Below are 17,161 nucleotides of genomic sequence, written 5' to 3'. Positions count from 1 at the left end.
TGGTCAAGAGCCTATTCTTTCTTTAATAAGCATATATAAATCGCATTGACAGTAATGGCAGATATGCTTGCTCTCGGGAGAGAATTAGCACCTTTTAGCCATTATCCACTGACTAAGAAAACGTTAATGGCTGCCTTTTAAAAATTCTTTTTTTCCTCAGAGTTTATTCCAATGTTTAATCCTGTCAGTAATGTAGCTGCCCTCTACCATCGCGTACATATATTGACTGAGAAAAAATAAAGGACATTAAAGGAGAAAGATTTTTAAGGCTCCAACCACTTAAAAATGCACTGTCTTTTCCAGAGACTTAGTGGAAAGGAGAATTAGGGATTAGCAAGATGCCTCTGATCAAAATGACTAGGGTATACAAATCGTCTGACAATAATCTCCAATAAGAAACACCACCTGGATGGTGTGTTTGCAAAGAAATTTCAATATCTAAATCACATCTTTTTACCAAAACAGATAGCACAATCAGTTCTTTTAGGTTTAGCCTTGCTCTGAGTTGGGTTAAATTTCTGCTGCAGTACAAAATAACCCCCCAGCCTGACATGGACTTGGTAATTCACGTCAAGTTACTGAGAGCGTGGTATATGTATATGCAGGTGCTGCGTTAGGCAACGAAGAAATGGTGGTGAGAGGCACAGATATGGCTCCTGTTTGCACAAAACTCATGGTCTGTTGGGGGAAGGCAGACAAAGAAGTATGGAAATAATTAAATATGTAATGACAAAACTCACAAAAATGCTATGAATTTGATGACCAGGGTATTGTGTTGGTAAATATGGAATGAGGGCAAGTGCCTGAGTTGATATTTAAGTTAAATTTGAAAGATTAAAAAGAGAAAGCCATGCTAAGAACTGGAGAAGAGGAATGGGGAGGTGGATTCCAGGAAGGAGAGACAGATGAACAAAGGCTCTGGGGAGAGAAAGAACAAGAGAGTGTGACCGGACAGTCGTGAGTAAGTGAGATTAGCAGCTCACATGAGATGGGGAGGAGAGTCAGGGGTCAGATAGCACAGTGCCTCCAGATATACTAGGAGGTATTAGAGGCTTTTAGGCAGGTGTAAGCCAAGAGTCAGTGCATGTGCATGTGCGTGTGCGTGTTTTAACCTCTCTGATGTAGGAATAATAGATTGGAGATGGTTTGAACTAAGGTGGTTATAGCAGAAAGGGAAAAAAATGGACAAAGTGAGATAATTGTACAGATATAATCTGCAGGATTTACTAATCATGTGCAGAATCACAGAAAGAAGGGAAATAACAATAATGCCCAGCCTCCATGCTTGATTAACTGGATATATGGTGAATACTGTTCCATGAAGGACACGTACACTAACATAAACATACATATAAAACACACAGTTCCAGATTTTTTAGACAGACTAAGTGATGAATTGAAACCAAGGACTCCCCACTTTAAGTGCCCCATATATTTTGTGGCATCCTTTCTCATCTGAGTCCTAGGAAATCTCTCCCTTTTTGGGCTTCTCTGCTGGCAACTGCTGTCCTCATCCCCCTGGGTGAGTTGCAGACATTCCCAAGAATGACTGAGTACGGCCTGTCCTATGTTCAACAGATACTTGCCTTAACAGCATATATGACTGTAACTTAAAGTTGCGGTCAAACGTAGGACTTTGCACGAAGAGTCTCTAGATGTTTCCTTTTTAAAATTTTTCCTGTTCAGTGATTTCTAATTTGCTGTAAAATTTGATTAAAAATCTTTATTGCTTTCCTGATTCATGGGTGGCTCCAAGTGGCCACTAGAGTGTTTGAAAAGATCCCATCCTAAATTTAGGCCTCGATGGCAAGTTTCCATTGCTATCTTTGGAAACCTCTTCTAGGCTACATAAAATGAGGCTGACTTTTTATTCGTATGAATTGTTGGCTTTTATGAGATCTTTGACAAAACCTAATCCCCCAAATATGAATCACTCTGATGAAAAACTCACCAAGTAAAGGTAAATTACTATGGAAAAAAATTTGTCTTTAGCTCTGAGCAGCAAGATGCTGGGAGCAGAGGGAAGGAAAGAGGTGGGGTGAAGTATGACGGAGAGGATGCACAATTTAGGTGAATCATCAGTGTTTACTCCCATTCATCTTTACACTCTGAGAAACAGCATGTTGGTTTCCACAGCTGAAAAAATTTTCAACTCCTACAAAGCAGAGGGTCAAATCTAATTTCTGCTCCAAGGCCTTGGCAATTTTGAGAAAGAGTAAATGGCAGGCTAATTTGCTGAAATGCTAGTTTACATTTTGCTCTTCTTTGAATTCTAAGAAGCTAGCCAAGTCCCTGGTAGCATTTTGCCTCAAAGCCTTTTTCTTGGCAGAAAGTGGAAGCTGCTGGAAAACAATGTCTTTCCAATCTTTCATGAAGGCCTGATTTGCAAGGTGTTCCAAGAAGGAAAAAGAAGGGAGCAGAAAGCATTTGAGAGCTGAAAGAGACAACGAAGAGATTACCACCGACTAGGAAAGAGATGGGTATTGGTGGGATTTAGGAGAACTGAGTTCCAGCATCCTGCTCTCTGGTGAGGTTCAGGGATTCAGGGAGAGTCAGTGAGGTAAACACAGAGGGACTGGGCCATAGCCCTTAGGCTTCAGGACTCAGCAAAGACTGCTGCATTTAGAACAGAAGCAGTAGAGTTCTTGCAATTCAAAGTACAAACTTGGAAAAGCGTCTTTTCAGTGAGAACCACTGCAGAGACAGCCAACAGGGGCTTCTGTAGGGTCGAAGGCGGGGGCAACAACAACTTCGATTAAATGTCCTGTAAGCTCAGAAGAAATCCAGCCTAAAGTCTGATTTAAATTAATATAAAGACAATTAAGAAATGAACCATTTCTTGCATGCCTGAGTTGGTGGACTAAGACCCATATTATAATTTTAATAATATCTGCTGAAAGAAATCTGTTAAACAAATGCCTTAGGATATATTTGTCTTTCAAATTGGGAATTCTAAAAGGGAATTCCTTTTCTTTCAGATCATAAGCCACACCTTACCAACGGCCTGAGAATTCCTAATGAAGTCCTAAGTGCCAGAGTTCCTAACAGCAACAATCCAAGGAGATATGGTAACTTCCCCATGAAGAGACTGTCCATGCCCAGGAGCAGAAGTGTGGAAAGTGATGTTAGCTTAGGAATGATCCTCCAACAGAGTCAGTTCCCTGAGTTCTCTGAATCTCATTTGTTCCTACATCAATAAACAAACTACATCCTTGGAAGTGTTGGTTAACGCTGCTTGCTAACTTTATGATTGTTTGTGGTAGATAGATACACGACCATTTAAGTAAACAAAGGAATGGTATACTCACTGGAAGTTGAGGGAGACTATAACTATTCATTTAGAAGTTTGGTAGGAATCTATGCAATTGAAAAGATATATCTTGAATTTTTTTGAAAATTAGATGTCAATTCATTTAGGGAAAATTTATGGAATTTTCCATGTTATACTGATCTTACTCACACTTTATCACTTCTTAATTCTAAATGTGTTGCATTGATTTTGAAAGCATATTAATATTATACACATTCTCACAAGCGTCATTAAACACATAAGAATGGGGAGAAAAAACTAAATTGAAATAAATGGAAGTAATTGTGTTTCAAATGAACCCCATAACTATACTGCAGTGGAAAAAAAAGGAAGGAAGAAAAGCAGGGAGGAAGGGAGGGAGAAAAGGAAGAGAAAGGGAAAGGAAAAGAAAACAAAAGAAAAGAAACAAAGAAGGAAGGGAGAGCTCTTGCTTACAGCACACAAGTGCTAGCTGTAAATGTGGAAGGAGTGCTGGAGCTTGAAAGTAATCATTTTGTAACTATTGTGATAAAGACTGGATCAGGCAAAATTTTGATGAGGGACAGCATATTTTCATGGTTTTAATATGTCTCTCCACAGAAAGTTTATTAGTTGCAAGGGAGAAAACACACTATCTATATAGTGGAGAAACTGGACATGTTGACCAAGTGATTGAATTAAATTACCAGTCAAGGGCATGGACATCATGTGCCTCCAGATGGGATACTGTGTGAAGGCCACAACATCGACAATGCCATATTTCATTCAAGATTGTAAAATCTGAATTTAATCATGAGCAAACATCTGACAGGCACAAAATGAGTGACTTTACATTGATAAAAGGAGGGAGGATTATATATTTTTTAAAATGTCAATGTCACAAGTGATAAAGGAAGTCTTTGTAAATGTTTTACATTAAAGGAGGCTAAAGAAACCTGAAAACTGACTGTGATGCGAGACTGCAGACCGTGCTGGAGGGGAAAATCCTACGAAAGACCACATTGGGTCAACTGACAAAATTGGAATGTGGAGGACAGAACAGAGAAAATATATTGTATCAGTGCAAAATTTACTAAAGTTGGTAACTTTCACTTTGTTTCAAAAGGGGATATCCTTATTTTCAGAAAATACACACTGAAGTATTTAGGGGAAAAGGGCCATTAAGTACGTAACTTATCCTCAACTGCTTAAGAAAAAAAATGAGAAAGAGTGAGAAGAGAGTACAAATGTCAAAGCAAATGGGATAAAATGTTCACAAGAGTGAAAGTATGCCGTGTTCTTTGTGCTATTTATATTTTTGAAATTTGAAATTACTTCTAAAAAACATTTTTAAAATTGTGTTGCACCAGTCTTCTGTTTCCATCCCTTCTTCATCCACCACAGTTCAGGGCTTATTACTTTACATCCTGAAGCATCTATCTAGTACACTGCGATAGGATTCATTTTGCTCAAAAAATATTCTTTCAGTTTACTCTCCAGCTTAAATGCAGCAACTTCCAATTGCCTGAAAGTCCATGAAATATGAACTCCTTAGTCCAGAGCATTGACCCCTTGGCCCAAAAAGGCCATTGTAGTAGACATGTCAACCACCATATGGTTGCGTGAAACAAAACAAAACTTCTCCATTCCCCAAACATTAGTGAGTCTAGCCCCATTAGAGCCATTCTTCCCAGTGTGGAATGCCCTCCCACACACTTTTATTGTCTGCATTATCCTTTCTTTATAGCCTAGTTCAAATATTATCTATCGCTTTAAGCTATCCTTGAAATCAAGGTCCTCAACCTCTCTTCTGAACTCCAAGAATGTGAATTGCTTGCATTAACTGCTTAGGACATCATATACAGCCCTAGTTATCATCTGAGTTTTATATGTGTGTATGTGTTATCCTCATAATATGATGTTATGTCTGGGAACGTGCTTATCATAGAGTCATACACTTATTAGGAAATTAGTGAACGTAAAGTAATGGACCATGAGTCAAAAAGCAAACAAATAAACAAACAACAAAAAAACAAACTTAAGTTCTCTTCTCACTTCCGGTAACAATGGCATTTTAAAGAAACATGTCACTTAACCTCTTTGAACCTCAGTTTCATCATTTATAAAATGAGATGTATATGCCTTAGCTACTTCATAGGGCTGTGTGAGATGCGAGACACACTTAGGGACTGAAGAATGTTTTCTTGTGGTTTTCACACGTCCTTATTCCTGGCAGCTATTTTTTTGCTAACCTTTTGCACTCAGACCCTGCCTGCTCATTTCTACCTCTTTTGACAAAACCCACATTGTCCAAACAATGGGTGCTAATCTACAAAAACAATTCGTTCCTTTTCCAAGAACTGTCCTTGTTCAAAACTAGCTCAACTTCAACTGACACTCCTGCCAAATACCTGCAAAAATTCTCCCCTTTTTCCCTAAGTTCACACAGCTCCTTCAGAGCCTCTCACATTTGGCAATTTTGAATAAAGACTTATGCTCTCTGGTTGAATCTGTTCCTCAGAGAACAAAATGATATAACACAGTGGTGGCTTTAAATGCCACTCTATGGACCAGCTGCATGAAAGTCTTCTGGAGAGATTTTAAGGGAAAAAAAAATCCTGTGCTCCTCCTCAGACTTTCTGTGGTGTCAGGCTAGGAATTGGTCCTTTTAAATCTCTTCAGGTGATTCTGAAACAAAGTAAAGTTACAGCCACATGTAGAAAAAAGTTTTGGAAATCCATAAAGGGCTAATGCAATATAAGATAGTAGGAGATCTATGTGTTGGTAGTTTGCTTCATTTGAACCCAGAAATGGTTCTCTCAAAAGTTAAAATCCCATACATGGTATTTCCACATTGATAGAATCGACTGATCTCTTTATGGGAGCCCCCTTGGGACTGAATGTAGAGCAGACACTTCTCCACTGCATAAGGACCATCTTGTGCCTTGTACTAAAACAATTATCACAGAGACATTCTCTAGAAAAGAAAAAGTAGTTAATATTCCAGTGGCTCATATACTTGGAGTTACTTTCAGCAGAGAGAATAAAGGTGCACCATTTCCTTTTTCATTCAGTTTCCCTGTGTCTTGGGGTGGACCTCTGAATGGCTCACCTCAGTTAGGAATCTACAAATCAGGGACTGAATCTGACATCCTTAATGTCAGAGTTTCACCAACTGAGGTAAATAGCCAAAAATGATCTCTTATAGTTTATAATGAAAAAGTGGTTCACTTGACAGAATGCCAGCATATCAATCAATTTACCTAGAAGCTAAAAAGTATAACTTGCTGCTGGTCATCACTCAGATACACAACTGAGAAGAAATTGAACATAAATTGGCATCCAAACAATGTTTATGAGGTCGTAAGATATTTATCAAGCTGCAAAATTCAAATATATTATTACTTATTGAATTATTAAACAGAAAAGAACATGACATAAAAGTCTTGCTCATTTGACAGAAAAAAACACTTAACATGCTGTGTAATAAATGGAATCATGGCTGGAAAAATTGGGATAAAAAATGAACCATGTATATCGGCTTCAAGTTGTGTACTAGGTTTTCAAAGTCGCCTGAAAGGAATGGGAAAATCTAGAGCTTTAGCAAAGGAAAAGGCGATGAGGACACAGTGTTTACCTGTCATGGCCTGTTGGTCATCCACCGTTAACTTTAAACTTTTTCCTCGACGAACCACACGCACTGTGTGCCATTCGTTATCATTGAGGTTATAGCCGGCAAAAAGGGTCTCGGGACCTTTGCCTGTAGAATATGCCAAACAGTCATTATGGACACTCAGAATCAGTCAAACAAATGAACCTCACAGAGAGTGAGAGAAAGAGACAAAGAAAGGGGGAAGGTGAGAGAGAGGGAGGAGTGAGAAGTGAGGAAGAAATGAGAGCAGAAAGAGAAAGGAGATAGAGAGAAGTGACTGGCTGGATCAATTTTCAAGCCCATTAGAGTCATAGCAAGCAAAGAAAATGACAAGTTAACAGACATTCAGGTGTGACACTTTTAAGAAGAACCTTTAACATTATGCATTGATCTAAGACAAGTGAATGAACCTGTTGTCATAAATAGGCACAGTCAATATAGCTTTGGGAAACCTCCCAAATTTACACACACCTTTTTTTTTCCTAATAAATTCTTTGATTTTTGCAGAAAATCACTTTCTTACTAATGAAGTTGCTAGCAGTCATGCAACCTCTGACCTTGGGGAAAGATCTGACTATAGGTCATTAGCTAACCATTCTCAGTGGGTGACAATTGGCTGATTACACTCTAGCAAGGAGGCTGCTCTGGGTACTATGTTGTCTTATGACTGCTCTTCAGTCTTACATCATGTACCTCTAATGTTCACCCAGTTCTGAAATTTAGGGAAGGAACGTTCTCTCTAAAAACTAAGTCTAATGGAGGCACAGAAAATGAATGCAGGTATAAGTATTGACTCTCAGGAAATGAAGAAAAATGAATTCACAGTCAACAAAGAACTAGGTGTGGTGTGGGGGAAAAAAAAAGGTAAGATTAAACAGCAGTGGAGGGCAGGGATTCCCACATAAGGACCAAAATAAAGTTGGCAAGAAGTGTAACTGACTGGAAAAACAAGTGCCAGTGAATCTATGTGAACCTATGCGAAGGAAATTTAAATTGGCTTAGAAGGGAGAGATTATTTTGCAAAGTTGTTTTGTAGAAATTACTGAAATAACGTAGTTACACAAATGTCCCTCCTCCACTTAAAAAAAAACAAAACAAGGAAAAATAGCTTTTAAAATAATTGGAAATTTTTTATTAAAAAACTAAGTATTTCTGGCATTACATAATTGAGTTTCATGACTTTCAACTGATTCAGGATCAGGGTTGTGGTCACAATTTCTCCAACCAAATTCTACCAGCAAATGTCTACCAATAAATGTCCAAGGATCATAGGAGGACATATAAAAAGGCAAGGAGAAGGAGAGAGAAAAAATAAACAAAGGAACCAGGTAGGAGAAACCTCAGTAGTCCTTTCAGCAAGGTCGTTGTCTGCTCTCAGTACCACAAGCGATCCACTCAGCCCTCTGATTTCTCTCCTGGGATGTTACCATTGATACAAGTTCTGTCTTCCTTGGGTAGGGTTTTTCTGGGGCTTAAACTGAACCAGTGATATAAGCCAAATTTTGCAGCATGAACTGCTTCATGTCTTTACACAGGACCATCATTAAAATTAGAACTCATCTCCTTTTGTTTCTTTAGAGAAGTTAAATTACACATCCGGATGCATGAATAAAAACTAGTCTAGCTAGAACATTTTTGAGAGATTGATCACTAGACAGCTAGAGGAAGCCTGTTAGTTCAGTAACTGCCAAAATGCTTTGAGACCAAATGTTGAAAGCAAGTTCCAGGATCAAAGGACCTCTTTCTAGTTTCAACAGTGAATAAAGAAGTATTTAATAACTCTGCAGAATCTTAGCATCCTACTGGCAGCAAGGGTCATTCTTAGTTTTGATCTTTGAAAAGAGAATATATCATTTTAAATCTATTTTTATAGGCGAGATCTTTTTTCCTTAGAAATGTGTGCTTTTGAAGCAGTTTCATTCCTGTTCTCTTAATTCTAAAAGTGTTTTGTCAAGGAAAAAAAGCATAAGGGTGATATCATCACTATACCCCATTCTGGGCTTGATCTTGCAGTAAAGTCATGATGCTTAATCTATGAAACAACTATTTCCATAACAACAGACACAGAATCCAATTAAAAATAACCCCTTTGGTTCATAAAAATCTCTGTGGGCCAACTTCAAGCTCCTTTCCTGAATTATTAAAAATGCAAAGAGACTGATTTTGAGAGACAAGGTTTTTAAAAATACACTTAATATTCTCAGTTCAAAACAATGTTATCTATGCAACATGAAGTGTAATGGAGAGTGCACTGGATAGGGAGTTAAGAATTGTGGTTAGTAGTCCTTGATTTACTACAAAAAAAGAAACGGGACTGGTAAATATTGTTTATGTATCAGGTACTTTATTAACTTGTTTCATCTTCCCATTGTTACCATTTTGCAGATGTGGAACTGAAAGCCTAGAAAACTAAACCTGCTTGGCCCAAGGTCACACAGCTGAAATGTGATAGAAAAGTGTTCCACTATAGGTCTGACCTATTCAAAGCATGCATACTTTCTCCTGCATTATCTTGCCTCCCAACTATGTGACCTTTGGTTGGCAACTTAACTACTCAGTTTCCTCACATTTAAAGGAAAAGGGTGGAAAAGTTGCTCTTTGTCATGACTTCCAGCTTGCTCTCCAGAAAGATCACAATGTTAGGAACTCTAACACATCCTCTGCATAAGTCATGGTGGAGGGAAATCTAAATACACTGTATTGAAATGGCTGGTACTAAAGGCACGACATAGAAGAAGGGCCAACAATTTGGGACTGTATCCACCAATAATCAGCAATTTGCTAAAATACTAAGCTTCTGGTGGTCTCAACACACCCACTTACAAAGTGAGGAGATGGTCTACAATGGCTCTACAGTGCCTTTGAGATCTCACGTTCTCACAAACATGTAAAATACGGAATTGGTAAAGAAAGATGGCTTAACTGTTGAAATTTTCAGTTTGAGAGTCATTTGTCCTCTTGTCAGTATTTTAATGGCAAAATTATACTCATTCAAACCATTAATGATCTGAATTCCTTTTTTGAGAATTATTTTCCTTTGGGGATATCAAAACATGTCTCATTGGTAGTAACATCTTTCTCTCAGCATTAATGTGTTACTGTCTGAATGATCATATACTGAAGCCCTAACCCGTAAGGTGATGGTATTAGGAGATGGGACCTTAGGGAGACAACTAGGTTTAGAGGAGATCACAAAAGTAGAGCCCTCATGATGAGACTAGTACTCTGATAAGAAGAGGAAGAGACATCAGAGCTCTTTCTCTTCATCAAATGAGGACACAGAAAGAAGGTGGCCATCTGCAAGCCAGGAAGAGAGCCCTCACCAAGAAGAAAACTAGCCAGCCCCCTGATCTTGGCCTTCTCAGTCTCCAGAAGTGAGAAATAAATGTCTGTTGTTTAAGCCACCCACTGTATGGTATTTTGTTATAGCAGTTCAAGTAGACTAAGACAGCAAGAAATATTTTAAAGATTTTAAAGGAAGTCCATAGCACTAATTCTATTTTAAAGACAATCATTCCTTATGTTTTGGAGGGGGTGATGACTTATGTGTAATTTTATACTTGATTCTTTCTGTAACCTATTATTTAAGCCATGGAGATGTTTTTGCTTCATTTTTTACTTAAGAAGGCAGATTTAGAAAGGTTGAGTATATTATTATAAGTCTCAGACACAGTAAGGAGTGGAATTAAGGCTGAGATCTTGAGATCTTCCATGTCCATTCCAGTGTCCTCTCCACAATCCCCAAAATGATCTGCAGGTAGTAAAATAGAGGTACAATGTGGCTGAATGACCGCAACTCCCATTTAACCAGACTGGATCAAAATTCAGCTCTACAGGCTAATGCTATTTTAAAGAACTTTAGAACTAGAAGGGGCATGAAAGGTATAGAAGTTCACTGAACCATCTGCAAACAAGAACCTGAGGTCAAAAGTGATTTGATGATGTTCCCATGGTCACAACTATCTAATAGTCCAGGTCTCCAGGTTGTCAGTCTAGTGAACTTTCTTTAAATTATTCTGTCCATGATTTTATGCTGAACTAGAGTGCACTTCTTGAAGAATACCAAGATCTGAGTCTATGATTTGGTTCATGACTGCTACTTGTTTTGCATCAAAGATTAAAGCCAAGCAAGAATAAATAATAATAAATTAGTAAAAGTATGAGATCTTTTCAACAGAGTTTAAGCTATGCTATAAACGTTCTCTAGGTGGTGATATTCACTGGATTTTCTGGTGACTCTGTAGCTAAAATTTATTAATAACAGATAGAAGTAGACACAATAAGCATTTCAGTCTTCCTCAATCTAATTCAAGTTGATTACCCTTTCATATCTACCCAAGTATGAAGTCCAGGTGTCTCTAAGAGCCTACCCCTAAGAAGGGCTGGAGAAGTCCCCGAGGGACAGGGCATAGGACAGAGAGGAAGTGGCGTATGTGCGTGAGGGGGCAGGAGATTAGCAGTTAGTCAAACAAATCCTTCTTTGAAATCTACTACTTTTACAGAGCCTTGATTTAACCACTAAGAGATACACTTAACAAAAGATGATAGCTGTTTTTGGCCAGATTAGTAACCACATTTGCTAATTACTTTTTGCCTCCATTTTTACTATGGGAGTGGATGGTGGAGAAAATTGAATTTTATTCCTAGATCTGTCATCAACTAATTATGTCACCTTAAGTAAGTCATTTATCTTCCCTGTTCCTCATATTTTTATCTGTAAAATGAGGATGCTTGATAAAAGTATATCAAAAACACTCTCCCTACAGCCAACTTTAAAATTCTGTCATTCTTGGAAGGAACAGAACTGTCCTGAACTATTTTCCAACCTTGTGGCTACATGAAAGAGTGCAATATTATAGTGAGGTTCCCTAAATTTATGAGATTTTCATTACATCATAGTTAGTTTCATCATTTTTATTTTGACATGGATAGGCAGAGGCAGAGGGAACTTCAAAGAGAGTTATTCCAGAACTAGAATTACTAAACTCAAATCAAACTAGTAGGATAATATTGATATATGCTAGAAAATGTGTTAATTTGCGTAGTCAAATTTTAAGGGAGAGAACTGTGTTTTTGTCCTCTTGGCATTTCTCACAGACTATAGCACCAAATAATCAATAACTGATCAGGCATGATCACTGATTACAAACACCCCATTGCATGTACCAGGATATGCCCAGGCTCTATGGATAAATTCACCTAGGAAACTAAATCACCCATCAGAAGGTTAGGTGGTGAAATAATTAAGTAACCTTTAAGAAACTTTTTCTTTTAGCTACAGTAAATTATTGTCTCTCCTATTCAAAGAATCAGGTCAGGGCTGGGCAGTTTTGGGGACTCTGACCCAGTATCCCTCTGAGCTTGCCTGACTCAGAACAAATATAGATGTGCAATGCGAAAATCCCGGGGTTAAACTGGGGCAGTGGTTTTATTATTATTTTGAAATCAGCGGAATTAATCTTTTCTACCTATAATCTTGCATAAAGAATATAAAAAACAGATAATGGTGCATTTGCCCCGCTGTTAAAGAAGCAGGCTAACGTGGACCCCAGGCATCACCCAGTTCTGGACTCCACTCTCGAGGAGGCTCATTTCTTTGCTTAGAAAAAGGATGTGTTTCTTTACCAGAAAATTCCAGCAAAGGCTTTAAAAAATTATTTGTAAGTAACCCTTTGCTTTTAAAATTAGATTTGATTTACATAAAAAGATTTTGTCACTTATGAATTTAAAAAACTATTTTTCCAGAATCTCATTTATTATGCATATCAAGGTTGAGAGATATTCAAAGCTACCATTTGCAGTCTATGTGCGTTATCAGCCCTCCAGCATGCCCTTAATTACACACCCTTAATTACCAAGTCCAAATTCACAGACTCTCTCCTGAAGATTTTGTAGGCCATTTTCACTTATGTCATGTGAGTTATGGAACAGATTGTCTTTCCTTATTTCTATCTGTCAGGAAACCAAGATTGAGGATTTATGTTTAATTTCAGCTACTTGATTCTTTTCTTTCCTTTATTATTTTGAATTGAATATTGGTTTTCTCTCCAATTAATTATTTTAAATTATTTTTGTTAATAACTTTAAATTCTGTTTGAAAGTATTGGGGCATAAATCAACAGGTGAATTTATTTAATGAAGAAAAGAATATCTTCCAAGGATGTACAGGTAATTAATCTCCCTCATTTCACAGATAGCTCTTTGGTAGGTCAGTAGATATAGATATACAAGATATACAAGATATAGATATATTAACAACAAGATTAAACAAACCTTTATTGATCAATTTCAGGTTTGTTTGCAAGTGCATTTTAAACTTATTTTCATACTTGTGGTGAATATCTTTGGAACCAATTACATATACATATAACAACATGCACACAATACTAACTTTGGATCCCTTTTGGAAGAAAGCCTTGTGCAAATGTCCTGTGAACTATTTATACTGGTTTTTGATTGTAGGAAAAAAATAGTAAAGAACAATAGAGAAGAATAAAACAAAGCTAAGGAATCAATGAAGCAGTGTGATCAAAGATATCTAGCAGACTAAAATGACAGCTGTCTCTGGAACTGAAAGACAGATGTGGCTTGAAAAAAATTAAACCCATACCAATTAGATTTTGATTTTTAAAACACTTAGACATGTGTCCCACAAAGCTGAGACTTATTACATACCCTTTGGATAACTATCTCCCTCTACTGTATATTTTAATGATGCTAACTGGATAAATGGACCATCTGTATCAGGTACCCTATCTCTTAATATAGTTCAAACCAATTTGCTCTGGACTTCCTTTTCATTGCCTTAACCATAAAATGTAAATCATTTCTATTTTATAACTCCATCTAGTTATTTGAGTGGTTAATCTGCTTGCTCAATTAAACCATCTATTGAGCATGGAGATTTTGATGGGTGCTTCTGCAAAGCCATAACTTAGCAAACAGCATAGACGTTAGGCAGGTAGGAATCCATTTAGTTTGCCTTCTAGAAATGATCCATCTACTATCCCCTTTTTCTTAAAAACAGGTTGTACCTTTCCACCACAGCTATCTGGGCTAAAGATTGGAGTCACGTGAAAGTAGATCCTAAAATTTCCATAGTTCTCCTACAAACTTAAAAGAAAAAAAAAGACTAGCATTGTCTTACATATGTGAATTGGTTATATATTTATACATGACTGTTTAATATTTTTTAGATCATTAAACAGCGTATAGCACCTAATATTTGAATTAGAAGTTACAGCACCATAGCATCTTAGAATATTGCAATATATAGAATAAATAGAATATTGCACAATATATTGTGTTTGTTGTTTATCCCACTTAACTACTTTTACTCCTTCTGGGTTATGAGGCACCCATATCCTATCAATTTAGTTTAAAAATTATTTTGTGCCCAACATAGTTGTCAGCACTGAGAATGTTCTAATTTAGATTCTCAAGGAGCTCACATTCTAATAAATCAGAGGTCAAAACACTTCCTGTAATGGACCAGATAGTAAATATATTTGGCTTTGTAGGATGTGGTTGCCATTGGAATTACTCAAGCTTGCTATTGTAGTGACAAAGTAGCCATAGACTAAATATAAACAAATGGGTGTGGCTTTGTTTCAACAAGACTTTACTAAAACAGGTGGCCAGCCTGTGGGCTATAGTTTTCAGGCTCCGTAAGATACATATAAATAAACAGATAATTTAATTCCACCTTGTCATAAACTTTTACATTGAGTATTAAAGAAATAAGTAGTGGAAAAATACTTAAGAGTCAGGAGACATGAGTTTTAGATTCAATGTTGCCATAAATACAGCATAACCTTAATTATGCTAACTTAGTCTAGTCTAACTATTTTAGACTTGGTCTGAGTTTGTCTGTAAAACAACAACAACAACAACTAAAAGCAATTTAAAAAGGCTTTAAATGGCATAAACCAATTGCAAAGTCCCTCCACTTCTAAAATCTACTCACCTTTCCTTTCTGCAAATTTAGAATAGCAGCTTTTATTAAAAAGCTTATATTTGTGTAAGCGTATAAAATTAGGTTTCTATCTATATTAATTTTTTCAGGAACAAACAAGTTTTATTTGGAAGTTGACTTTGAGGACAATAGCCTCTGGTGGGAGGCAGGACCCCAGGGAAGCTGGCAACAAGTCCTGTCATTGTGACAATGATGTGAAGAGAGAAAAGCCAGGAGAAACAGAAGCAAGAGCCACCGCTGCCTGATGTGTGAGTCATGGCTGCTGGCAGCTGCACTTCCTACCTGTAAATGACAAGAGGCAGTGCTTATCAGGTTGTAATTATGACACCTTCAGTCTGCTATTTGACTTTGCCACTAGCTTCTGGCTTTAAAATAATTACTTCAAAAAATAATTTGATCTCTGCTTTAAAACAAACAAAAGGAAAAACCAAAAGAGAGTAACTCCTCACTAAATGTTTCTATTTTATCTTTCTCAATTTCTAGATATTGGGCTGGGAGCAAAATTCTTTTGTTTTTATTTCTCACATGAATCAGCTAGAAAATTTAATTACAAATTATAATTAGACACATGTAAATGGCACTTCCAGAGTCTTCTTTTTCTGCTCGCTAACATTATTAGGAGAAGGATAGACTAAATAATTTGTGAACCCAGTGTGAAATGAAAACACGGGGCCCTTGTTCAAAATGAAGAATTTCAGGACAGTGAGAGCCGAGCAGTAATCCAAGCAAAGGCCCTTCTAAGCACAGGGTCCTGGGGGACTGCACAAGCTGTATGCTGTTGAAGCCAGCCCTGATTAGGAGTATAAGTTTTGTGCTTATTTATTTTTAAAGTTTCCTTTAGTCAGCTCTATATTCAGGAATGTGCAGACAAGGCTGGAGGCAAAACACCCCATTTATCCATGTAAAAGGTACAGTTGGGTCACCTTTCCCGTATTGTCTGCACTTAATGACAAGGCCTCTAGGGTGTCGGAGACGCTGTCTCAGAGCTGTCCTGCTGGCCCGGCCTGATGCCAATCACGACCTGGGTTTGGTGATAGACCAATCACCCTAAAGACCACGAACCTGAACTATCTGCCAAGGCACGTAACTCCTCCCTCTTCTCCTCTATCCCTCTACAAGCTCCTCTCAATTTAGCTAAGGACACGTCCTTGAGAATTATTCAGAATGTCTTTATAAAGAGCTATTTGACTTTTCTGTACAAAGAGATATTTGTAAAGTCCTAAGGAAAAATTTCTTTATATTAAAAATATTAGAAATATTTCTCCCCAATTAAAAATTACTTTGAGCAAATAATACAACCTCAGACATTAAGCTTGGAGATGTTTTTTTTCAAAAATGAATACTAACAACAGGAGAAAGGCATTTGATACACTTTTAAAATACACTGGAAAAATGAAATGGTTACATGCCGATAATTACTTTGTATTTGTTTTGGTTGTACTGTTATTTAAATGTTTTCTTGCTTTTTTTAACTTTCTAAAAGGTGTATACCTTGGTTTAGCGCATGTGTTCTGGACTCATAAACTATGTGGGTTTTTATCTTAGGTCCACAAGTTACTAGCAGTGTGACCTTGGGTAAACTATTTAAGTTCTCTATATTTCAGTATTCCTATCTGTAAAATAAGTTTATAATAGAAATATTTTAATAATATAGATATAATGCATTTTAATCACTTAAAACAATGCCTGGTACATGGTAATCCCTCAATTATAGTAACAACAATAATAACTAGTATCAAAATTATATTGTCATTATTATTATCACCCCAGTGGGTTTCAAAATTTAGAGAAAATGTCCAATGTTCTATAGTTCAGTACCTTGAACATGACAGCCATTCACTAAATATTTACTGAATGGGTGTATTTGTTTAGATTTTGGGGGGATTTTTTTAATGGTAGATGAAATATCTCTTGATATTTAATTAAGCCAAATGGTTAATGAAAAGTAACTCCATTAGCTTTTAAACCCTACTTTCACTAAGAAGTGTCAGTAAATAGAAATCTTCATCCCTTTGTTTTCATATTCGGCAGCATAGAACCCAGTAAGTCACACGGTTGGAGAACTTGGGTAACTCAGTTATCTGGCTAATTATTTGGATAGCTTTTTTGCTCAGTTCCCTTGAAAATAAATTTAATGATGTGTAGAGCCTAGGAGAGCAAATTGACCTAAGTCCAGCAGTCAGTAACTTCCAAATGCAAAGAAAATAGTCGGCTTAGGAATTGGGGAATTCAAGCTTTAATGAGAAACATGTATCTTTTGTCTGCC

At 37.0% G+C, this 17,161-nt stretch overlaps 1 protein-coding gene across 44 annotated transcripts in view; it reads right to left on the bottom strand.

The window, feature by feature from the left end:
* The window catches only part of NRXN1 (neurexin 1), a 1,070,775-nt gene that overhangs the window by 537,920 nt on the left and 515,694 nt on the right, over positions 1-17,161 (bottom strand). For all 44 annotated transcript variants that reach the window (XM_070236361.1, XM_070236373.1, XM_070236351.1 and 41 more), the window contains one exon: positions 6,906-7,028. In XM_070236361.1, the coding sequence (XP_070092462.1) occupies positions 6,906-7,028 (123 nt within the window). The remainder of the gene's footprint in view (positions 1-6,905; positions 7,029-17,161) is intronic.

This window comes from Equus caballus, chromosome 15 (assembly GCF_041296265.1).
Source record: "Equus caballus isolate H_3958 breed thoroughbred chromosome 15, TB-T2T, whole genome shotgun sequence".
Classification (NCBI taxonomy): Eukaryota; Metazoa; Chordata; class Mammalia; order Perissodactyla; family Equidae; genus Equus; species Equus caballus.
Note: the sequence above shows the minus strand (reverse complement) of the source record. Positions and strands in the feature narration are given on the sequence as shown.